Source organism: Diceros bicornis, chromosome 21, assembly GCF_020826845.1.
Source record: "Diceros bicornis minor isolate mBicDic1 chromosome 21, mDicBic1.mat.cur, whole genome shotgun sequence".
Classification (NCBI taxonomy): domain Eukaryota; kingdom Metazoa; phylum Chordata; class Mammalia; order Perissodactyla; family Rhinocerotidae; genus Diceros; species Diceros bicornis.
This window is the reverse complement of record NC_080760.1, coordinates 38,942,852-38,968,165: the sequence shown is the minus strand read 5'-3', so window position 1 is coordinate 38,968,165 and position 25,314 is coordinate 38,942,852. Positions and strand designations below refer to the sequence as shown.

The 25,314-nt window shown below is 35.4% G+C and overlaps 1 protein-coding gene across 3 annotated transcripts in view; it reads left to right on the top strand.

Annotated features, from left to right (window-relative positions):
- ATAD2 (ATPase family AAA domain containing 2) overlaps positions 1–25,314 on the top strand; it is a 62,078-nt gene that overhangs the window by 15,103 nt on the left and 21,661 nt on the right. For all 3 annotated transcript variants that reach the window (XM_058564893.1, XM_058564894.1, XM_058564892.1), the window contains exons 3-17: positions 532–581; positions 2,212–2,377; positions 2,692–2,794; positions 3,053–3,140; positions 4,236–4,415; positions 5,031–5,148; positions 10,651–10,758; positions 12,621–12,729; positions 12,995–13,110; positions 16,870–17,044; positions 18,226–18,314; positions 22,351–22,510; positions 23,744–23,834; positions 24,479–24,793; positions 25,122–25,254. In XM_058564893.1, the coding sequence (XP_058420876.1) occupies positions 532–581; positions 2,212–2,377; positions 2,692–2,794; positions 3,053–3,140; positions 4,236–4,415; positions 5,031–5,148; positions 10,651–10,758; positions 12,621–12,729; positions 12,995–13,110; positions 16,870–17,044; positions 18,226–18,314; positions 22,351–22,510; positions 23,744–23,834; positions 24,479–24,793; positions 25,122–25,254 (2,001 nt within the window). The remainder of the gene's footprint in view (positions 1–531; positions 582–2,211; positions 2,378–2,691; positions 2,795–3,052; positions 3,141–4,235; positions 4,416–5,030; positions 5,149–10,650; positions 10,759–12,620; positions 12,730–12,994; positions 13,111–16,869; positions 17,045–18,225; positions 18,315–22,350; positions 22,511–23,743; positions 23,835–24,478; positions 24,794–25,121; positions 25,255–25,314) is intronic.

Below are 25,314 nucleotides of genomic sequence, written 5' to 3'. Positions count from 1 at the left end.
TCCCTGCTGAGGAAGACTGGCCCTGGGCTAACATCTGTGCCTATCTTCCTCCACTTTATATGGGACGCCATGCCGCCACAGCATGGCCTGACAAGTGGTGCCTCGGTGCACGCCCGGGATCCAAACCCCAGGCCGCCAGCATCGGAGCACGTTCACTTAACCGCTATACCACGGGGCTGGCCCCACATTGTCTTGCTTTTGTTCAATTATAACTAAACACTTAGGCTAAGGATTTCATTTCTTGCTTTAGGTAAGATACTTTGATTTGATTAATTCTGTTTAGCTAAGAGTTAATGTATTTATCAGTGAATTTCACAACAGGTTCTCAGACTTTGTTTAACCATAACTTATATTATATAAGCATAGATATTCTCAAGCTATTTTTTCAGTGTTTTTTAGGTTTTTAGGTATCTACAAGTATTTACTCTCCAAACTAATTTAACTTTTTGTCCTAGTTTGGGGTATTATGAAATGTAGGATTTAAAATTATGTCAATTATTTTGAATTACTTAATGAATTTTTTTCATATAGGCAGTTGGCCAGACAGCAGGCTGATAAAAAAAAAGAAGAGTGCAAAGAAGGTAAGTAATGTTAAAGGCCTTTCATGTTTTTAAAACATGTAATTAATATTTTGTCTATAGGTGTATTGAAGTACATACAATTTTTTGGTTTTGACATAAGTATATGCCATGAAACTGTTACTGCAATAAGATGATAAAGATAACCATCACCTCCTGGAATTTCCTCAGTCTCTTTTATAATCCCCCTGGTTTCCCCCCCACTTCTCTCCAAGCCCTAAGATTCCTGAGCAACCACTGATCTGCTTTCTGTCACTATAGATTAGTTTGTGTTTTCTAGAGTTCTATATAAATGGAATTATACAGTATGCATTCTTTTTTGTCTGGCTTCTTTTATTCAGCGTAATTACCTTGAGTATCATCCATGTTGTTGCTTTTTGTTGCTGAGTAGTATTCTATTATATGGATATACCACAATTTGTTTTTGTTTTTTTCTCAGCTTTATCGTGATATAATTGATATATTACATTGTGTGAGTTTAAGGTGTACAACAAATGTTAATTTAATACACTTATGTATTGCAAAATGATTACTACCATAGCTGTAGTTAACACCTGTGTCATGTCACATAATTACTATTTCTTTTTTGTGATGAGAACATTTAAGATCTATTCTCCTAGCAACTTTCAAAAATGTAATGCAGTATTATTAACTGTAATCGCTGTGCTGTACGCTAGACCCTAGAACTTGCTTATCTTATAGCTGGATATTTGTACTCTTTGACCAACATCTCTCCTTTTCCCTCACACCCCCAGTCCTTGGAAACCACCATTCTATTCTCTTTCTGTGAGTGCAGCTTTTTTAGATTCTACATATAAGTGATATCATACAGTATTTGTCTTTCTCTGTCTGACTTATTTCACTTAGCCTAATGCCCTCAAGGTCCATTCATGTTGTTGCTAACAGCAGTATGTCCTTCTTTTTTTTTTTTTTTGTGAGGCAGATCAGCCCTGAGCTAACATCCATGCAAATCCTCCTCTTTTTGCTGAGGAAGACCGGCTCTGAGCTAATACCTATTGCCAATCCTCCTTTTTTTTTCCCCCAAAGCCCCAGTAGATAGTTGTATGTCATAGTTGCACATCTTTCTAGTTGCTGTATGTGGGACACAGCCTCAGCATGGCCGGAGAAGTGGTGCGTCAGTGCGTACCTGGGATCCAAACCCGGGCCGCCGGTAGCGGAGCGCGCGGACTTAACCACTAAGCCACGGGGCCGGCCCCAGTATGTCCTTCTTATGGCTGAATAATATTCTGTTGTGTGTATGTTTCACATCTTCTTCATCCATTCATCCATTGACGGACACCTAGGTTGTTTCTCACAATTTGTTTATTCATCTTTTGATGGACATTTGTATTGTTTCCAGTTTAGGGTTATCACAAGACTGCTTTGAACATTTGTGTACAAGTCTTTGTGTTATGTATCTTTTCTCTTGAGAGTGGAATTGCTGAATCATATCCTAAGTGTATACTGTGTGTGTTGTAACTTTATTTTTGTTTTCTAATATTTTTAAGAAAGGTAAGTTCAAGATAGTAAAATTTTGTTACATGAAAGTGTAGTTAATTGTTCATTTTAGAATTGTTTTATAAATGCTATTATTTCAAATCTTTTCATTATTTTTATGTACACATCTATAAAGACAAAGTGATTCCGGTTACTCGGTCATTGAGGACTAGAAACATTGTTCAGACTACAGAACACTTGCGTGAAGAGAATGGTGATGTTGAAGTTCGCCGCAGTTGTAGGATTAGAAGTCGTTATAGTACTGTGAACCAGTCTGTGCTGTTTGACAAACTTATAACAAAGTAAGTAAAAATTATTTAGGTTATAAAACCTTTTGTTGGCAAGGGATCATAAATTTCGAATATTTAATGCATTCAGTTTGTGTAAAGCGTAAAGGAGAATGATTTTTAGAGGACTTTGTAGTAATTCTGTATACAGTATGTATTTAAATTCGTGGAAAGAAATTTAAAAAATATTTTTACACATGTAAATCAATTCTTCTTATAGAGATATTTAAAATCCCAGCACTCAAAGAATACAATGGAAGAAAAATTGAGTTCTTAAAAATATACTGCTTTTACAATTTTAGCTTATATTTATATCAATTTTTTTCAAGCACTGCTGAAGCTGTACTTCAAAAAATGGATGATATGAAGAAGATGCGTAGACAGCGAATGAGAGAATTTGAAGACTTGGGAGTGTTTAATGAAACAGAAGAAGTAAATCTATTCTTCCATTAAGGGGGTGATTTAATAATCTGTAGTTCAATGTTTTTTCTATAGTACTTATCCATTTTTTGGTTAAATTATTCATCGTTTTGTTCAGCATTTGTTTGATCAGTCACTCGTTATTGCTGGAGTTGTAAGCATTTATAGCAGAAAATATCTTTATAATTAAGCAAGATTGGAAAGTCCTACCGAATTCTTTTTTTATAACTATACTAAATGTTTAATGGCTTTTATTTTAAACATTTTTAGGGGAATCTTAATATGTATACAAGAGGAAAACAAAAAGGTATTCAAAGAACTGATGAAGAAACAACTGACAATCAAGAAGGCAGTGTGGGTTAGTTTTTTCTTTTGTTCTGACTTTTGGGTTTGAATTTCAGTACTTTTTTTTTTTTTAATTAATTAATTTATTTATTTTTCCCCCAAAGCCGCAGTAGATAGTTGTATGTCATAGCTGCACATCCTTCTAGTTGGTGTATGTGGGACGCGGCCTCAGCAGCGGTGTGTCCATGCGCGCCCAGGATCCGAACCCGGGCCGCCAGTAGCGGAGCGCGCGCACTTAACCGCTGAGCCACGGGGCCGGCCCATGAATTGCAGTACTTTTAATTTAATAGGATATAGCCTTTTTATTCAGAAGCTGTGACATTTATGGTAGTTTGTGAGAGAGGATTGGTCATAATTTAAAAGAAGAAAGTGAAGGCAGAGGAGAGCTTAAAAGGATAGTATGTTTTGTTTCGGAAAGTACTTGAAATCAGCACTTCTAGAGCAAATAAAATTGATTTGCTTGTGTAATACATTTACAGACAAGACATATATCTTTCTACCTATTTTAGTTAAGAGGTGATTAAATTTAAGTTTTGCTATTCTGTTTAGGACTTATTACTGTAATTTATTAGAACTTTTCTTGAGTGAAACCAGTTTTCTGAAATGCATTTTAAATGTTTGGTGAGGGTGTTTTACGTTATCATAAGTAGATTGAGTTATGCTGCGTGTAACTCAGTGACAGCCAGAAGGGCTGGATGGAATGTCAAACTTAAGTTTAAAAGGCAAAAGCGGAGTGAGTAGATACTCAGATTTGTCAACATGTTGTATAAACCTGGAAGCTTAATGCAAGTAAGCTTTATAGTCACCTATATTAATGAAATTAGCAGTAGTACCATAAGCTTTAGTTTAGTACTTAACAGAAACCTTTAAACGTCTTTCTCTACTTTGTTTTTTTTCCTTCCTTTAGTTGTTTTTAATTCTACAGTTTTTTACTTCATTTTGAAAAATTTTCATTTAATGTTGCAAAAGAATTACAGATTCTTTATGAACAATCTGGAAGTAGATACATTTTTAAAGGAGGGTCTCTTTCTCCCCCAATTCCCCTGTGTTAAAAATTGTTAACGTTTTGGTGAATATCCTTCTGAAAATAAATGTTTCTTAATTTTAGAATCATCTGAAGAGGGTGAAGACCAAGAAGATGAAGATGATGGTGAAGATGAAGATGATGATGATGATGATGATGATGATGATGATGATGAAGATGAAGAAGATGGAGAAGAAGATAATCAGAAACGATATTATCTTAGACAGAGAAAAGCTACTGTTTACTACCAGGCTCCATTGGAAAGTAAGTGCTATATATATTTTTTCCAGGAGAACATGTAATTGTATTATCTTTATCTTTACTGCCCTTCCTCTATTATTCTGATTTTTCATGATTTCATTTTGTGAAACACTCATGGCTGTTGTCTTTCTTAACCTGTCCTAAATGTGCAAGAAGTTATTTCTTCTAGAAAAAGTTAAACGTTAGCCTTGACCAAAGCAAATAATTGGGCTATTTTGAAATTTTATGTCTGTCTTTAATTGTTTTAGATTTCACAACTTTCTACTTGTTTTGTCAGTCTGTATAAATAGGACTGCTTTTGATTTATGTCAAAGTTGTGCCTCAGTACTTATGAGCATATACTTGAGGGCTGATAATCAGCTGTTATACATCAGTGTAATTATAATGGTTGTTTATGGCCAGTGTATGTTTTGGTTGGTTAGTGTTTGGTTTGGTTAGTGCATATTTTCAACAGCAATCTTACAGACATAAATTATTTAAAACGTGAACAGCAAAATATTCTGTAGTAGATATGTACTAGTATTTTCATGGAAGGCAGCACCTTGGTAAGTATATAGATGAAGAGCAAAATTATCTTCATACATACATATTTATGTGTCTTATAATTCTTTTTTTTAGAACCTCGTCACCAGAGAAAGCCCAACATATTTTATAGTGGCCCAGCTTCTCCTGCAAGACCAAGATATCGATTATCTTCTACAGGACCAAGAAGTCCTTATTGTAAACGAATGAACAGGTTTGGTTCTGAAATAGTGATTGATTTGTGACAACATAATTGTAGCTGTGTTAGGATAGGATTCTAGAATCTTAGGATTGGATGTATCAGGATAGAATTTTAGAATTGTATATTTGGGAGAGTTAGCTCTGTGCCTTTAGTGTTCTAATCCCCACTACCACTGATGTTTTCGCTTTTGCTTCCACTCATAGGAAGTGTTACTAACTACCATGATAAGGTTGTTTATTCCAGTTGCTCCACACTTTAAAATAGAGCTACCTTTGCTTCAGTGTTTACTTTATTCTTGGCTTGGTATTAAGCATTTTACATAGACTATTTCTTTTAATCTTCACAATAAGTTAGAGTATAGGTTTAGTCTTGTCTTCACCACTATCACAGACATATTTTCCTACCATGACAAATATCCTAAGTTACATAGCTTCTAGATTTCTCATGACTGGCCATCCTTTTCTGGATCTGTTTTTTTAATTTGTTCTCTTATAAAGTAGAAAACATTAATTTTCTTTGAGTATTCAGATTATTTGTGGGTTTCTTTTCCTTCTATATCCCAACACTTCTTGCTTGTCTGTCATATTTAAATCCATATCCAAAGAGGTAATTCTTATTTCCTCAGTGTCCCAAGTAATAAAAGGTTTTCTGATGCATTAGAACTTTCTGGGTAATAGAAGCATTATAGTAGTTCATGGATGAGAGAGCTTGTTGGTGAAGACTAAAAAGGCAGAAAAAAAATGACACTGGTGTGGGAAATGGTACTTTTTTCCTAGTATTATTAATTTGCTCAGAAGTAAGACTGAAGTCCTATGAGACTTCAACTATTTGAACTGTTCTTGGATGTCTCTTCAGAGAAGCAAACTATCTGTTCATGTTTTGATCATGGAAGGCAACATCTTCATAGATGCTGAGAAAGTCCTCTCTTTTAGGAAATACATGAAATAGTACTTGTGTCCCTGGGTCTTGTAATTTCATTTTCAGAGTGTCAAAATCACAAGTGTATATTCTAGATTTCTTGTTTCATTATCTGTTTTCACACAACCAGAACCTAGAAAGATGGAGGATCAGGAAGGCAAACTCAACCTGTCAGACCTGCCCAAGATAAATTGCACTTGAAAGAGGTTGAACTGTTGGTACTTTTCATAGGCCCTTTAGAATATTGTTAAAGATAGTGAAATTTAATAATCTCCTGAAAAGGAGAGTAAGGTGTAGTGCTCCCCTGGAATCCCTACCAAGCATAGGGCCCTGGGCAGCTGTCTGGGTAGCCTGACTCAAGGGACAGGCCTCTGTTTGATCCAGCAGAAGTGAGAGACTGGCAGTTACTTTGAGATTTAATTTCTTCTCCCATTTTTAATAGATTTGTGTTTCTGGAAGTAACGTACTTGTTGATTGACTACCTCTACAGTTATCACCTACGATGTGTCTTGCAGCAAGTTGGAATTTTTTTTGTCCCTTTGGTGCTCAAGTTCCCATATTTGGTTCACAGAGTCTACTTTTTCTCTATGAAGAGTGTCTCACATTGTCGCATAGCTCCTTGGGTACAGGATTTTTTTCCCCTCCAGTTATTTAAAAATTGTTTGAATACTACCGTGTGCCAAATACTACGGACATAAAAATGACTAGGCCAGGATTCCTGCCCTTGGATCTCATAGCCTAGTGGAGGATTCTGAGACATTTAAATTGAAGTACGAACTAAAAGATTTAAGCTGTACCTTGAGTCACATTATTTGACTTAATGACCTTTTTGGTGTTGGTTTTGATAAAGCCCTTTAAACTTTTTCTTTTTTGTGACAGCTTTATTGATATATAATTCACATACCATATAGTTCATCCATTTAAAGTGTACAATTCGGTGGCTTTTAGTATATTCACAAAGTTGTGCAACTATCACCACAATCAATTTCAGAACATTTTTCTTGCCTCAAAAAAAGAAACCCTATACTCTTTAGTTATTGCCTCCCAACTCCTCCATCCTCCCAGCCCTAAGCAACCACTAATCTATGCTCTGTCTCTGTAGATTTGCCTATTCTGGATATTTCATATAAGTGGAATGTTTTGTGACTGACTTCTTTAACATTTTCAAGGTTCATGCACATTGTAGCATGTATCAGCCTTCATTCCTTTTTATTGCCAAATAAGGTTCCGTTGTATAAAGATAACATATTTTGTTTATTGGTTTATCAGTTGATAGACGTTTGGGTTGTTTCCACTTTTTGGGTATTATGAATAATGCTGCTATGAACATTTATGTACAACTTTTTGTACATTTCTTTTTAATTTCTCTTGGGTATATACCTACAAGTGGAATTGCTGGGTCAAATGCTAGTTATATTTAATGTTTTGAGGAATTGCCAGATTGTTTTCCAAAATAGCTGCTCCATTTTACATTCCACAAGAAATATATGAAAGTTCCCATTTCTCCACATCTTTACTAACACTTGTTATTACCTGATCTTTTGAATATGGCCCTTTAAACCTTTTTTTTTTTTTTTTTTTAACTTTCTTGCCAAGGTGGTGTGAACATCTTATCCCTTCTAACAACTTTAATGGAAGTCATTTTGCTTAGCCTTTTTGCTTTTTCTTGGAGAGACCAGGTTCTGTTTATAGTTCATATTCTACCTTAGCTACTTAAGCATGGAAACAAAGCACACTTCCAAAGAATCATTTGAACATTGCTATTAGTATCCATGGCAAACGGTCACAAAATCTTGTAGCCACAATGCAGGATCTTCCAAAGGTCTTTTGGCATACTTATCATAGAAGAACTTCAGGAATGCTGCCTTTGAGCAGAATTTTCTTTCTTTCTTATGATTGTTAACCTCTAATCATCTAAGATTTATTCTTTAGCTTCAGTCTGCAGTTTCTGGAACAAGCCTAGCCCCTTTGAACAAGAAGGTAACATAATAGCACAGTTGCTTCACCAGTTTTCCAAAGTACTCGTTACCTGTTGTCAAGGAACTAGAACTGGCAACTCTAGACCCTCTGTGGTTAGGTTCAAAGTGCTGGTCCAGTGCTTGTCCATGCCAGACTTTTCAAAAGTTTTTAGTAAAATGAAAAAAAAAAAGAATGAATGTGGGTATGTGTGTTTAGAATCTTTTAAAAACTGAAGTAATTGCTTTTCTACAGTATAGAGTAATTATGAAGAACCTGGACCCATGACTAGGACTGCCTAGCTTGCGAGCTCAGCTCTACATCTTACTAGTGACCTTTGGCAAGTTACTTAACCTCTCCATGCTTCAGTTTTTTGACCTGTAGAATAAGGATAATAGCACATATCTCATAGTATTGTGAGAATTAGTTGAGGTTAATACATGTAAAGCATTTCAAGTAGTATCTGGCACATATTAAGTGCTGTATGTGTTTGTTATTGTAACTATACTTCAATATTTAAAAATAATCCCTACTTTGCAAATCAAACATTGGAAACTTTATGTCAGTCCACAAGGTTTTGTTGTTCACTTATAACTGTATTGGTTTGTCAAGTAAACAACAGATGATCACCAGTGTAGTAGTGTGTAGAATGTGGATTTTTGGAATAGACAGACGTAAGTTTGAATTCTGACACCATCATTGACTAATTCTGATAATTTGAGCAAGTTATATAAGCCATGAGCCACATTGGCCCTGACTGTAAAATGAGCCTATAATAAGTACTTGTCCAAAGTTTGAATTAAGATTAAATGAGATAGGACTGGCCTCGTGGCTTAGTGGTTAAGTGCTCGCACTCCGCTACTGGCAGCCCAGGTTCAGATCCCGGACGGGCACCGACGCACCGCTTCTTCGGCTGTGCTGAGGCCGCGTCCCACATACAGCAACTAGAAGGATGTGCAACTATGACGTACAACTATCTACTGGGGCTTTGGGGAGGAAAAAAAAAAAAAGGAGGATTGGCAATAGGTTTAGCTCAGAGCCGGTCTTCCTCGGCAAAAAGAGGAGGATTAGCACGGATGTTAGCTCAGAGCTGATCTTCCTCACAAAAATAAATAAATAAAATTAAATTAGAAAAAAGATTAAATGAGATAGTATGTCAAGCACCTGGTACAAGAAGCACTCAGTAAATGTTAGTTCTTTTTATTACTTGTGAAGTTAGTCTTAATTATGTGACTACACAGTGAATTCACATACAGTTATGTGAATTATGACAACAGGTGAGAATCTCTTTGAAATATTGATGGTAGTATTACAAAAGTTAGTCTTTCATGTAAAATTGCAAACTTGTACCAGATAGTTTTAGTTTCAGGCTGATCACAAAAACGCTCTTGGGCGTGTTTGGGTAGGTGGATAGTGGAGGATTATTTTCTCACTTAATTCTGTGTTTCCAAAACCCTCGGAGCCATTTGTGTCTCAGGATTCAGATTTTTTTGTTGGCGGGTGGGAACTTACAAAGGTAACATACGACATACGTAATATGCAATATTAAAATCTTAGGGGTGTCTGAGCCAGTAGTGCATAGTCAGATATATTCTATAGCAAAACATATGAGTAATCATAGTACGTAGGACAAACAGAGACTGTGAATTGCCCTTGTGACATTTTAGGTCATGTTTTGCTGCTAAATGAATAATGGAAAAACTTGTTTTCAGTGTTTTTTGGGTCCAAGATTCTCAACCTACATTATGCAGATAATAGATTGTGAACCTTTTATATTTTTGGAAATACCTATTTACCGTGATTGCACTCTGACTCAGGAAAAGCTCTAGACCCTGAGCCAATAGAATGATTAAAGGTTTTTACAGCCAGATTCTTTGTTTTTTTCTGTGGGTCTTTTGCAACTGTCCAAAGGTAGAAATGATTTAAAAGTTTTTTAAATATTTGTATCACTTGGCATCCTATTTAATAATGCTAACCAGCCTAAGAATTTCATGATATTTTTGTCTTTTTTTATAAGGGAGAATATTAAGACTTATATGGGTTGGGTAACTCATCCACATTTACACAGCTGTTAAGTGGCAGTTGTGAATTTACAGTTGATGATATACTGTAGATAAAGGCCATCTTATTCCTCACTGTTGCCTAGAATTTTTTTTAACCCTTCTTGATCCCCTTTTGTTTATATAAAAATTCTCGTGTTCTCTCTTTAAGGTTGACATTTAAAAATAGGTGATTTCCTTTGCGAATGTGAAATTTTATATAGTATAATATTGGAAAATACTGTTTAAAATTGTAGTCTCAGAGATTCTGATACCCTCTTTATTCCACCTTGCTCTTTGAGGATAACTGATTTTATATCAAGACTAAGAAGTCACTCTGCCTGGACCATATCCTATCTTAGTGAACATTTTGATAGTTAGCTCTACCACAGCCTCCTATCTCTTTTTCCCTTTCTCCCAGTTATCCAAGTCTTTTATTCCCTTTAAAAGATTCAACCAACAAAGCTTACTTAATTGGTTTAGCAAATATATTGATTTTATGATAAACTTTTTTGGATCATTAGGTATTTCTGATGTTTGCATCTTATGCCTTTTTTTCCCTGCCCTCCTTCATCATGATTCAGTTTTTCTCTTACTTTAGGCGAAGGCATGCAATCCACAGTAGTGACTCTACTTCATCTTCCTCTTCTGAAGATGAACAACAGTTTGAGAGGCGAAGAAAAAGGAGCCGTAATAGAGCTATCAACAGGTAAGTGCCGTATTGATGCCTTTTAAAACTACCAGCTATTTTTTTTAAGCGGTGAGAAAGCTGAATGATTTGGGAATAGGTACAGCTTGACTGATTAAAAAATTACCCAACAGGTTAACGTATAAACCAAAACACCTTCTAGTTTGAAATATCTGCAGTTGAAACTAATAACAGGACATATGTTTTCTTGCACAACCATTATATGCTCAGAGTGGTGTTTGGTAAACAGTGACTTGAGGAAAGAACTTTTTTTTCATTTCAAATATTTTTTCTATAATAATAATACTTTCTTATTGTAGAACTCTTAAGGAAAATTGAAGGGTTTGCTCATTTCATAACTCCTTGTAGTATAAGTCCACATATACTAATCAGCTCATTTGATTTTCACAGTAATTATATGAATAGATAGGGCAAGGATTATTCCTGTTTTACAGATGTGGGTAGGTGAGTGAAAAATGCGGTGCTTGGATTCTAATAATATAACATTCTTAGGGTAGAAAACAATGCTTGATGAAGCAATTGCAACATGATAATTGAAGGGGCATGCAAACCAACCATTTTTTGTATCTATTCTTTTATCATGTTAGATCTGCCCTGTCCAAACGGTAACCATATGTACTTGAAATGTAGCTAGTCTGAATTGAGATATACTGCAAGTTTTTGTAGAAAAGGCACTCTTGAGGGCCAGCCCCAGTGGCCTAGTGGTAAAATTTGGCACGCTCCACTTCAGTGGCCCGGGTTTGGTTCCCGGGCGTGGACGTAAACTGCTGGTTAGTGGTCATGCTGTGGTGGTGGCTCACATACAAAATAGAGGAGGATTTGCCATAGATATTTGCTCAAGGCAAATCTTCCTCAAGCAAAAAGAGGAGGATTGGCAACGGGTGTTAGCTTAGGGTGAATCTTCCTCAGCAAAAAAAAAGAAAAGAAAAACAGTACATTCTTGCATTTCAAAGACTTAGTACAAAAAAAGAGAATGTAAAATATCTCACTTTTTAAAATACTGATTGTTCATGTTGAAACGTAATATTTTGGATATATTTGGACAAATAAAATATTAAAATTAATTTTACTTTTTTTCTTTGTTTAGTATGGCTAACAGAAAATTCACAATTGGGTTTGATTCTTTTTTTTTTTTTTAAGATTTTATTTATTTATTTATTTCCCCCTAAAGCCCCAGTAGATAGTTGTATGTCATAGCCGCACATCCTTCTAGTTGCTGTATGTGGGTCGCGGCCTCAGCATGGCCAGAGAAGCAGTGCGTCGGTGCGCGCCCGGGATCCGAACCCAGGCTGCCAGCAGCGGAGCACGTGCACTTAACCGCTAAGCCACGGGGCCGGCCCTGGGTTTGATTCTTGAATCCGCATTTACTAGTTCTGTGACCTTGGGTGTTTTAGTTAACCTTTCTGTACCCCAGTTTTCAGGGAAATAATACCTACTTCATAAGACCGTTATGAGGATTTAATGAATTAATAAACGTAAAAGCACCTAAAACTAAAACAGTGTCTGGCAAGTGATAGACACTCTATATATGTTAGACACGATCATTGTAGTGGGTATTGATACTGTCTAAATTTTCAACCATGAGTTACTTTATGGTACTGTGGCATCTTGAAAACTGGTATTTTCATTTGGTTGTAAATATTTCATCTAATAATAAAGCTTCAGATAGAAATATTTCTAACGCTTCAGTTCTCAACCTATAAAGACAATGAAAAAGTTGAAATACATAATCTGAAGATTGCTCCAGTTAAAATTTAATTATTTTTTTAATTCCTAAGAAAAATGTCCATATTCTAACATGGAATTTAGGGAGCAAGGTGAATTGATGGATGTTTTTTTTAAAAAAAATCTTTTTAAAATAGGTGCCTCCCACTAAATTTTCGGAAAGGTGAATTAAAAGGAATTTATAAAGATCGAATGAAAATTGGAGCAAGCCTTGCTGATGTTGATCCAATGCAACTAGATTCTTCAGTGAGTACTGTCTTGAAATGTGTGCTTGAACTATAATATTGTTCTTTGTGTAGTTTTGAAGTTAAAAAAGAAACCAATTATTTTATCAGAAACTTTCATCTTTACAGACTTTTTTTTCTTTCTTTTATTTTTTAAATCTTCAGACTACAACTAAGATAATGTTACTCAGTTGACTGTGTGTGGGTTGAGTATACTCTGGGGATGGAATGACATTATAATTTTGACTCCAAATCTAAGAATGTCAGTGTTTCCCTTTTGTTACTAGGTACGATTTGATAGTGTTGGTGGCCTGTCTAATCATATTGCAGCTCTAAAAGAGATGGTGGTGTTTCCATTACTTTATCCAGAAGTCTTTGAAAAATTCAAAATTCAACCTCCAAGGTAATTTAATTATACATTTTATTTTAGCCAGAATTTGTGCTATATTACTATTGTCCAGAAATGTAATGCTTTTCTGTTGAAATTTTTCGGGTCTACAGTAATTTGTTATACTTTTCCTGCATGGTCCTGGGAGACTTGAATATTTTCATTTTCTCAGTGTTTAACATGAAAAATGCTTTCAAAGTTGATTCTCCATGGCTTTTCATACATTTAATGAAATTCCTCCCATACATACTTATATTTTTTTCTTTCATTTTTAAAATTTAGTTTTAAATTTGTATCAAAGTAATATATGTACATAATTTAAGAATTCAAATAGTACTATAAGTTTTACAAAGGAAAAATGGTAGTAGTCCCTCCTCTACCTTTCTCCATTTCGGTTTACACTTCCTGGAGCCAACTACTTTCAACTCCTTTAACTGTTATTTACCTGTACATATCTAAATAATATGCTTATGCTATAATTTCTGCTTTTTCTATTTTAGGTACAATCTGTAGACTTCTAACTGAACAATGACTATTTGGCTCTTTTACTTTCCCCACCTTTTGCATAGACACATTTTTTTCCCCTTCCTCATACACTCCTAATAGTTTATTTAGACATATGTAAAATTGTTGAATCAGTTTTCAGTGTTTGCTTTATGACTATGCAAATATTTCTTACAGCTAAGCCATATATAGTATATTGACTTACATTTCCTCTCTTGCAACTCTGCTTTCCCCCCTCAACTTTAGTACTTGCCTATTTTTTGTGGGGGGTGTTTTTTTGGAATTAGTTTTATGTATACTTATCAGTTCATCCACAAAGTCTTCACTAGAGCTATAAAACTCTTTTCAGTACAGTTAAGCATATCAGGTAATCTGTTGGCTCCTCCTTGTTTTTCTAGACACATCTTCCTGGAGCCTTTGTTCTCCTGCTTCTATCAGGACTGGTTGCTCTTGGTCTTGTAGCACAACTAAGCCTTGGAACTTCCATCACCATTGTTACGGGATTTCCTTTATGTTGCTTTCAGTGCTGGGTTCCCTACTTCCTTGGTTTAGCTAGGATCTTCTTGGTTTATAGCTGTGTTTGGTGCAGCACGTTCAAGGAATATCCTGAGAAAAAGAGTGCATTTTTTTTTATTTTCTTTTTGTGAACAGTCATGTAACCTCACGCTCTATTGGTGTGTCTTTTTCCTCTCCCCCCTTCGCTGTGCTACACCTTTACAGTCTGGAAACATGTCTTTGATTTCTGGGTAAGTTTTTTGTATCACTTCTTCAGTAATTTTTACCGAATTGGTACTACTCCAATTTTTCTGTTCCCTCAATTCATGTCAATTGAATATTGGACCTTTTAGATTAATCTCCTTTTCTTACCTTTTCGCTCTTGTTTTGGTGTCTCTTGATGTTAGAGGTTTTCCTTAAGTATCTAGTGATCCTTGGCTCTCTGTTAATATTTAAGAGTGAAGCATGTTTTTAAATCTCACTAGTAGGGCTTATTAACTTGTAGGTCTCACCTTAGGGTAATTGTTGGGGCTGATTCTTTCACCAGAAGTCCTCCAAGTCAGTATCTAGGGGTGTTTTATCCCAGAGATAAATCCTCCAGTCTCCTGTCAGAGGCTTATGAGCCTGGCTGCCAGCATTTTAGCAGAAGACCTGAGCAAAGGGTTAGTAGTCTCCACCATTAAGTATGGAGTTTTTGACTTAATTCCTGCAGTGTCTCATCTTGTTCTCTGCCAGAAAGTAAGCTATCCCCCAGCAAGTTGCCAGCACAGCGTAGTGAAAAGAAATCAGGTTGGTCTCATTGTTCTTTAATAATGTTTTACTCCATTCTTCTATTTTCAACCCCACCTTTCACTCCTGCCTTGAGATATATTGCCTTTAAATTCTGAGAGGGGTTTTGCAAATGAGGTTTTTTACTGAGGGCTTCTTTATTTTAGGTTTTTCACTTTTTCAGATCTGCTAAGGTCATCTGCATTCTAACTTGCAAAATTTTGTTGGGATATCTCAAGTGCTGTTATCTTATTTTGTTGTTCACTTTGTTCATTTTATGCATTTTAGCAGAATTAAAGGGAAAAGCACAGATAAAACCATACATCAGTCTGTCATTTTTACCTGGAAGTAAAAAGTTCAAGTTAACTCTTAAACTTTTTATATCACCATAATTTATCCTCTTCCTTTTTCTTCTAGTTCTTACAGTTTATTAACCCATTTTTAAACCCTAGTCCCTGATTCCCTTTTCCTTATACAACTTTTCCCCCTGAATCACTGTGTAGGGAAACATTGATTTAAGTAAACTTTTTTAAATTAGTAAGCTTTTTTCCCCTTTTCATTATAAAAGTTGTGTACTATAAACTAATTACAGTTAAACATGGGTGAATTTTAAAATTTTAAAAATCAGAAGGATATTAGTATTAAATAAAAGCACTTACTTCTTACAGGAAATGTTGGAAGTACCTAAAGTAATTTAGTAAATTTGAAAAGAAACAACAAATTCCCCAAAGTTTTTCTCTTCATTTCTCCTTCTTTACAACATACGTTTTCCCCCATAAAAATCAAATATATGGTTGTGTAAACCTGCTGTTTTCATATGGTATGTTCTCTTTCCATTTTAACGGCTGAATAATATTCCATTATGTGGCTGTATCACATTTTATTAAATTGATCTGCTATTGCTGGCTATTTTGTTTTCTCTTAAGTTTTTCATTATCACAAATGTCAATATTATGAACATCTTATTGCTTTCTCTTTGTGTGAATCCTTAATTCCTTCTTTAAGATAGTCTCTCAAATAAGATTATTGGCTCAGTAGATGTATTTTAAAAATCTGTTCCTGCCTTGGCTTTTGTACAGTGAACTCACTGTGGTTTATTCCGTTTGTTTGTCTGATTGTTTTCTTAACAGTTGCTTTGTTTTTTTGTGTCTGCATTTGATTATGTCTTTCTTATTATCTTTTCTTTTATATTTTATTGTTAACTTTTAATAGGTTTCATCCGTCACTTGTGATTTTTTCCTGCTATTTTTATTTTGTTGCTTCTGTTTTTCTGGGATCTTCCTTAAGTGTTTCTTTTTAAGAGCAGTTATTTGATGATGTGAAATTGATTATTTCATGTTACTTTGGTAAAACTTAATCCCTCATTTCTATTTCTACACCTTTTTAAAATTTCTACTGAGAGTTATGAGTATGGCCCGTTTTATCAGAATTCTATCCTAAGAGCAATGAATAACTTTGGAAATATGTGAAAAAGCTGTATGTTATTCCATGGCAGTGATGTCACCAAAAATTATTTTAAATTATTTACGTTGTCCTAGTCCCCATCACCCAACCACCATTTCTTGAAGTTCTCTCTTCTATCTTGCTTTCTCGCCTATTCATTCCCAACATGTTTTCTTACAAAACTTTTAGTGTTATGTTACTGATGCTGAGACCAAAGATTGTAGATAAAATCTGCTATTCTGTCCCCTGATATGTTAACAAAAGTAAACCAGCAACTCTTTAAGCATGACTTCTATGCAAGGAAAGGTAATATGATGGGTGTGATGAATGAATAAAAGATAATATGTTTCAAATAAAGGGTTTTATTTAGTTTCAATATTAATTTTATGGTATCAATATTAATTCCCAGGTTTTAAGTTGTGCTTTGTGGATTGAAATGGTATTTCACTTGTCTTAGTTACATTTTTATTCACTAATTAAGTGCATTCATGGAATTGCTTTCTAATTTTGTTTAAATTGTCTACTTTTTAATGTAGAACTAAAATGATACTTATTCTTTTACAGAGGTTGTTTGTTTTATGGTCCACCTGGAACTGGAAAAACTCTGGTTGCTAGAGCACTGGCCAATGAGTGCAGTCAAGGGGATAAGAGAGTAGCATTTTTCATGAGGAAAGGTGCCGATTGTCTGAGTAAATGGGTGGGAGAGTCGGAAAGACAGCTACGATTGCTATTTGATCAGGTATGATATTAAATTTTACCTATATAGGTCTATAATCAATGTAAATGTAAGTATGTAAGGATTAGTTAAATCTTGCATTTAATCACTTTTCATAGAAATAAACTCAGAAGAATTAGACCAAATAGATAATCTTTCTAAATTATTTTCCTTTGTATGTCAAGATAAGACTTACCAGTGATGAACAGTTTTATAGTAAGAAGAGAAAAGAATAATTGGATCTAAGTTCTTTGGAGTCTTAGGTCTCGTACCTAGAGAGAGAGAGTGGTAGTCTCATACTTAGAGAGACAACAGTAATGTCTCAATATGCAAGTCGAAGATTAGTTCTGCCCTAGAATGGCTTTCAGCTCCATATCCCAGATTGTATTGACAGCACATTGTGAGATAATACATTCTGATCTACCAAGGCATATTGCTGCAGATGCTTTTAAACCTCTTTATGGAACTCACTGAGATTCTTTATTTTAACTTTACAGAAATAGATTGTTTTAAAAATGTATGGCATCTTACTCAATGTTTTCCCATCCTGACATGGAGGAAGGCTGTGTCACTGTGTTCTGTTCTTTGTCTTGCTTCACCAGTTGGTCTTTAATGCATATTTTTTGTGTCCTAATAACTATAGCTGTATGAAACCTAAGGTATATAACCATTAGAGTATGTATTTTGAATATTTCCAGTTGAAAATGCAAATAAAATTAAACTGTATGTTATTATAGTTTAGTCTGAACCTTAAACATAGTTCTTGAATTTACGTTTAGATTTATAAATTACAAATAAATTCTTATAAGCACGTTGGAATGAAAATGGATTAAAATGGTTTAGGGCCGGCCCCGTGGCTTGGCAGTTGAGTGTGTGCGCTCCGCTACTCGCGGCCCGGGTTCAGATCCTGGGCGCACACCGACGCACTGCTTCTCTGGCTATGTTGAGGCCGCGTCCCACATACAGCAACTAGAAGGATGTGCAACTATGACATACAACTATCTACTGGGGCTTTGGGGAAAAAAAAGGAGGAGGATTGGCAATAGATGTTAGCTCAGAGCTGGTCTTCCTCAGCAAAAAGAGGGGGATTAGCATGGATGTTAGTCAGGGCTGATCTTCCTCACAAAAAAAAAAAAAGGTTTATATTAGGTCTATGTATTTGAAGTTTTTCACGATAACATGCAATCACTGGACTTGCTTTCTAGGCCTATCAGATGCGCCCATCAATTATTTTCTTTGATGAAATCGATGGTCTGGCTCCAGTACGATCAAGCAGGCAAGATCAAATTCACAGGTAAAACTTGCTTGATGGCACTTCTGCCTCTCTTCCTACATTCTGAGCTATATTGATGTTGCATGAGGGATAGAATGTTAAATGGTGAAAGAAACTTTGCAAACCAGTAGTTGCCTTTTTTGGGTAGTAGAACCCCAATATAGAGTACAAAAAGAGAAAATGAACTTGTTCTGGGTGGCAGGATTCTCAGGTATTAAAATCTTTGTTACAGATTTAACTTGTGATAGAAACTTAAATGCCCACAGGCCTGTGAGGTAAGGCAAATGAAATGAGTGAGGCAGGCCAATGGTGAGACTGGGGCTATGGTGGAGAATGTGGCTGAGTGAGCATCCAATTGTAAGAGCATAGCCAGTTGTTTTTAGCTCCAGCCTATCATTGAAATGCAGAAGCTGACCCAGACTTGAAAAATAAATTTTGTTTCTTTCTTAAATTTTATATTCAAATTTTTGTGTGAAATATCTTTTAAATGTTGCCAACAAATTTGGATGCTTTTAAGACACTGCCTGAGCCCAAAAAAATATATCTTAGTGCGTGACTACTAGTTTAAAATTCTAATACTAGCCCAACTTCCTCATTTTCGGGATGGGAAAATTGCATCTCTCCTATGATAAGCTGCTTACCCAAGGAAGCACTTTTCCTTAGTGCCACTGCCTTAACTTGAATCTAAATTACTTTTAGTCCCAGTTTATTGTCAGTTTTTCAGAGCTTCTTTTCAAATGGTCTCATGAATTATCCATAATTGCTTAATTAATTTCTGATACTTTAAAGCAAATGTTTGCATGCCTTCATATATCCGGTATTGTTTTTTATTGTAGATAATATAAAAGAGGAACAGCACATAACAATGTGAGTGATAGGTAGTAGGTTTTGACTTTTCAAACACCTAACAATATTTACTATATTCACCTAACAATATTTACTATATTCTGGTGGCTTTCTTTGACTTGATGCTGTACAATATCATTTGTTGTTCTGAATAGATTAAAATGTTAAGTAGTATGGTAAAAATAGTTATGTCTGTTTGTGTCCTACTAGTAATATAAACTTTTTACATATGACACATTCCATCATCAGCCATTCTGTATTCATTGTGTTAATAAGGAGAAATAATTAACAATACTACCATCACTTTGCAATCAAGTAATTGAGTACTTAACTGTATTTTGGAATAGTTCTAAAGAAATTGGAGAAATTTTTGCAACAAAAATTATAGAGTAATTTTAGCAAGCACATGCCATCTCAAATACATATATTTTTTAAGAGAAACTTAGTATACAAGTTTTTCTTTTTACCAAAGAATTTAAAAATCTGAGAGTAAACATTGTCGTTAAATTGAGCTTTTTTAGAAGGTAGCACACTGAACATGATTAAAACTGTATTCTGTATCTTATTGTTAGTAATAATATTGTAGGATAATGCACATAAGTAATTATGTGAATGCATTAGAAAATAAGACTTTTAGCCTAAGTAAAAAGGATACAAATATAAAATAAGTTAAATTAAAACCCTAACATCTTTACTTTGAATTGGAAATATGAGTATGAATTCATGATGAGTTTTTAAAAGAAAAAATAATGTCTAGCTCTGGACACTAAAAAGGCCTATAAGCAATCACAATCCAGTAGCAATTCGTACTCTTAGCACCCAGAATATGGTCTCCAAATAATAGGATTCTTAGCAGAGATGGTGGATTGTAGAACTGAGGCAAGAAATAAGCAAGACAAGCCTGGAACATCTTGTAATTCGTGGAAGCAAGGAAGCAACTGAAGACTACTGGGGTCATATCTGAATGACATAGGAGCCAGTGTTAGGAGTTTCCATTGGCCAAAGATGGGGCAATTTGAGCATCAAAAATAATAATGACTACTATAGATTGAAATGCATCAAATACATAAAAACTGTCAGTTTTTAATGATCTTTTAAAAAAAAACTAATTGGTCACTCTAGAGGTTGCTAAGACAGTGACTCATTACTCTGAAAATTGATAAAGAGAATGAATCAAGCATTTCTTTTTCCTGCCCTGTAACTATAATTCAAGCCATGATTCAGGGTAATTTAATAGTTGATGTTGTAACCTTGTTCTCTATAGGAAAATCATAGTTAATAAATATAAAAGAAATTACTGAATTAGAAAATCACCATTTTGCAACCCCTTATGAAATAGTGGATTTAGACCTATGGTTTTCTTTTTTTTTTTTATAATTTTATTCTGCTCTTTTTTTTTTTCCCCAAAGCCCCAGTAGATAGTTGTACGTCATAGTTGCACATCCTTCTAGTTGCTGTATGTGGGACGTGGCCTCAGCATGGCCGGAGAAGCTGTGCGGTGCGTCGGTGCATGCCCGGGATCCGAACCAGGGCTGCCAGCAGCGGAGCGCTCGCACCCAACCACTAAGCCACGGGGCCGGCCCTAGACCTATGGTTTTCTACTAGGAGTGATTTGCCCCAAAGGGACAAATGTCTGGAGACATTTTTGATTGTCACAACTGTTGGTGGGGGAGAGGGTGCTACTGGCATCCAGTGGGTGAAGACCAGGGATGCTGCTAAACACCCTACAGTACACAGAACAGCTCTCCACAACAAAGAATTTTCTGGCCCAATATGTTAATTGTGTCAAGGTTGAGAAACCCTGACCTAAGCAATAATTATTAGTGGCTACTAACACAGTAAGGTAAAAAGGTTGACAGTGAAGTTTATGATGAGTGGAATAAGCTGATCACACCTCACCTAAACCTAACCCACTGATCTTAAGTGAGAAACTGGTATTATGTGCCTCCTAAGATATGCCATAGGAAGTACCTGCCATCTTCCTATGAAATATGCTGTCCCAAATAGATTAACCTACATCTTTTAAACCTCTAGATCTAACTACCAGTTTACAGGAAATATGAAAAATAGACCCCAAGTTAAATGACCCCATCAGGAAGCAATCGGCCCAATCCAGAATGTGGGAAGGAAATTCTACAAGACAAATGACTCAGTTTCTTCAACAAACAAATGGCATGGAGGAAGAAAAAAAACGTGAGGGAGGTGTGACAGGAACTGTTTTGGATATGAGGGATGTTTGACCAAGTGCAGTTTGCGGATCGTGGCTTGAAGAAATCGAATATAAAAATATAATCAGGGAAAGTTGGGTATTAGGTGGTATTAAGGAATTATTATCATTTACATTGGTGTCATCGTAATGTGGGAGTTTTTAAAAGTTCTTATCTCAGAGATACATTCATGAAGTACTTAACATGAAATATTTATGGATTAAATGATCTGTCTGAGTGTTTTTGTTTTTGTTTTAAGCTAGCCAGTGAAGACAAAAAGGAATGTTAATTGTTGAAACTGGGTGATGAAGATGTGGAGATCATTTTACTATTCTCCATAAGAAAAAAAATTTTGATGTAATTAAAATCCTATGTTTTTATGCTTTATGTATATTTTACTTTATTTTGGGGTCCTTTGTTAATGTTTGCACAATGGAACATTTTATAATTTTTAGATACTGTTTGTCTACACTGTACTTACTAGTATTTTTTTGATGTTGTATCCTTGTTTGGGAACTCTCAAGTTCCTTTGTGAAATTATACTTTATGAAATGGCTTCCAGGATTTATTTTTGGCATTCTTTAGACCATCTATGTTTTCCATTAATTTACTCTCTACATACCATTTAGTATGTTATTTTACAGATTTTTTTTTTTTTAATTTTATTTATTTATTTATTTTTCCCCCAAAGCCCCAGTAGATAGCTGTATGTCATAGCTGCACATCCTTCTAGTTGCTGTATGTGGGACGCGGCCTCAGCATGGCTGGAGAAGCAGTGCGTCGGTGCGCGCCCTGGATCCGAACCCGGGCCGCCAGCAGCAGAGCATGCGCACTTAACCACTAAGCCACGGGGCAGGCTGTACAGATTTTTTTTAATCCATTGAAAGTAGTGGGATGCTCTGAGAAAATTTGTTCACATGTTTAATGTACTAAATCTTACCAAAAGAAGAAATGATATATTCAACATCCAATGGATTAATCTCTTCTCTTATTTTTATATTTAGTTCTATTGTTTCCACCCTGCTGGCTCTTATGGATGGACTGGACAGCAGAGGAGAAATTGTGGTCATTGGTGCTACCAACAGATTGGATTCTATCGATCCTGCTTTACGAAGGCCTGGTCGCTTTGACAGAGAGTTCCTTTTCAGCCTACCTGATAAAGATGTAAGAGTTTAACATCACTCAAATTTTAACAAAATAACGTTGCGTTTATCATGAACAAGTCTTGGTACAGTGAAAATTTGAAGATTGAGTTTTGTATGTTCTGAAGCAAAGTTGTATGATTAACATGCAAACATGTTTTTATGTATTTTTAGGGAGGCCTTATTGTCTTTAAATAAAATAAGGCCTCCCTAAAAAACTCTTAAAATTTTTTCAATTTTAATGTAGCCTTTGGATATTAATCATACGAATGTATTTTGCTTCAGAACACATGGCCTAACTAACAATCAGTCCTTAATTTTTTAGCCTTGGCTTTTTCATGGATACCACCATGTAATCTTACCCAGTTATTTTAAAGCCACTTAATCTTTTGAGAACCAAGCAAGAAAGTATGGGTAGAGCTGTCAGTACTCTTAAAAACAACTCTTCGTATGTACCAGAATGAATGATAGTTCAGTAGTTATTTAATTTCTCTCATTCACATTTATGATGAATAGAACTTGAGCACTATGAATGTAAATCTGTTTAAAATAATTCCTTAGGGGCCAGCCCGGTGGCGCAAGCGGTTGGGTGCGCACGTTCCGCTGCGGCGGCCCGGGGTTCGCCGGTTCGGATCCCGGGTGCACACCGATGCACCGCTTGTTAAGCCATGCTGTGGCGGCGTCCCATATAAAGTAGAGGAAGATGGGCATGGATATTAGCCCAGGGCCAGTCTTCCTCAGCAAAAAGAGGAGGATTGGCATTGGATGTTAGCTCAGGGCTGGTCCTCCTCAAAAAAAAAATAAATAAAAAAATAATAATTCCTTAAACTCTTACAAATACATCTTTTTTTCATTTTTACTATTTCTTATTTCTGTTTATATTATATTTCCTTACAATTTTAGATAATAACAAGTATTTTAAATTCAAATTCTAATCTGAATAGATAGAATTTATTATTGTAGATATGAAAAATGAGGGGTCAGCCCAGTGGCACAAGCAGTTAGGTGCACGCACTCCGCTGCAGCAGCCTGGGGTTCGCTGGTTCGGATCCCACATGCACCGACGCACCACTTGTCAAGCCATGCTGTGGCAGCGTCCCATATAAAGTAGAGGAAGATGGGCACGGATGTTAGCCCAGGGCCAGTCTTCCTCAGCCAAAAAGAGGAGGATTGGCATTGGATGTTAGCTCAGGGCTGGTCCTCCTCACAAAAAAAAAAGAAAAAGAAAAAAAAATGAAATTATTTTTATTTGTAGGCTCGAAAAGAAATTCTGAAGATTCACACAAGGGATTGGAATCCTAAACCACTGGACATATTTCTAGAAGAACTAGCAGAAAACTGTGTTGGTAAACATTGCTTTAAACATTAAAAGAAATATTATTTGCATTTCAAAGATGGAACAAGTTGTAGTGTTGCAATGTTATATTTAAATAAATACAAGGTTATATTTGTTTCTCATCTCTCATTTGTGGCATATCAAATAGAGATATTGACAAATTGGCTATCAGGGAATTTGAGACAATAAAAATAAGAGCTATCTTTTGCTGACTGTTTGTGTTTTTCTAGTCATCTCGTTAAGCATTCTACATATGTTATTTCAAGTAATTCTCACATTGTTCCTGTGAAGTAGGTAGCATTTATCCCCATTTTACATATGTAGAAATGGCTGAGAAAGTATAGATCTCCAAAGATCACTCATCTAGTAAATGACAAACTGGAACTTGAACCTAGACTGTCTGATTTTAAAAGTCTTGCTCTTGACCCCTGTGATAAACTTAGTGTTTGCATATTTCACTCACAAAAGTTGATTCATTTGTTGATGGCTATTACCACCATGTAAGTTCGCTGGGTGAATGAGAGATTTTAGCCTAATTACTTCTAAATATTTTGCTATTATATTGCTAGGCTGATTTTTAGTTTTCTTTTAACCATGGTCATGCTAATAGGGTGGTGGTTTACTTTTTTAAATTTTTTTGGTTGCCTTGAATAGGATACTGTGGTGCAGATATTAAGTCGATATGCTCTGAGGCTGCTTTATGTGCTCTACGTCGACGCTACCCCCAGATCTATACCACTAGTGAGAAACTGCAGTTGGATCTCTCTTCAATTAATATCTCAGCTAAGGATTTTGAGGTAGCTATGCAAAAGATGATACCAGCCTCCCAAAGAGCTGTGACATCACCGGGACAGGCACTGTCCACCATTGTGAAACCACTCCTGCAAAGCACTGTCCACAAGATCTTAGAAGCCCTGCAGAGAGTATTTCCACATGCAGAAATCAGAACAAATAAAGCATTAGACTCAGGTATGAAACTTGATTGGCCATTTAAGGTTAGTTTTCGTAATCAGTAAAGCTAAATGTTTTGTACGTCTCAGAAATGTTTCTTTATAAACGAGTGGCTTGAAAGGAATTTGGTCATGCTTTGCCTGGATATTTGAAGGAGATTTACTTCACAGATTGCCCTTAATCTATTTTAAGTTTGGAATGCATGTTTATATTTATTTGTTACTCATATCTACACAAATAAAAAATTTATTGAAGTACACTGATTTGCTAACTGAAGCATTACCTAAAGATTTGCTTTGCAACCCAGAAAAGTTACTAATGTATAATCTTTGTGTTTGTTTTATAGATATTTCTTGTCCTCTGCTGGAAAGTGACTTGGCATACAGTGATGATGATGTTTCATCAGTATATGAAAATGGACTTTCTCAAAAATCCTTCAATAAGCCAAAAGAAAATTTTAATTTTCTTCATTTGAAGAGGTACATTCCCCTTGCAACTGAATATATTTTTTGGTGTGTAAATTCCCTAAAACTGAATGA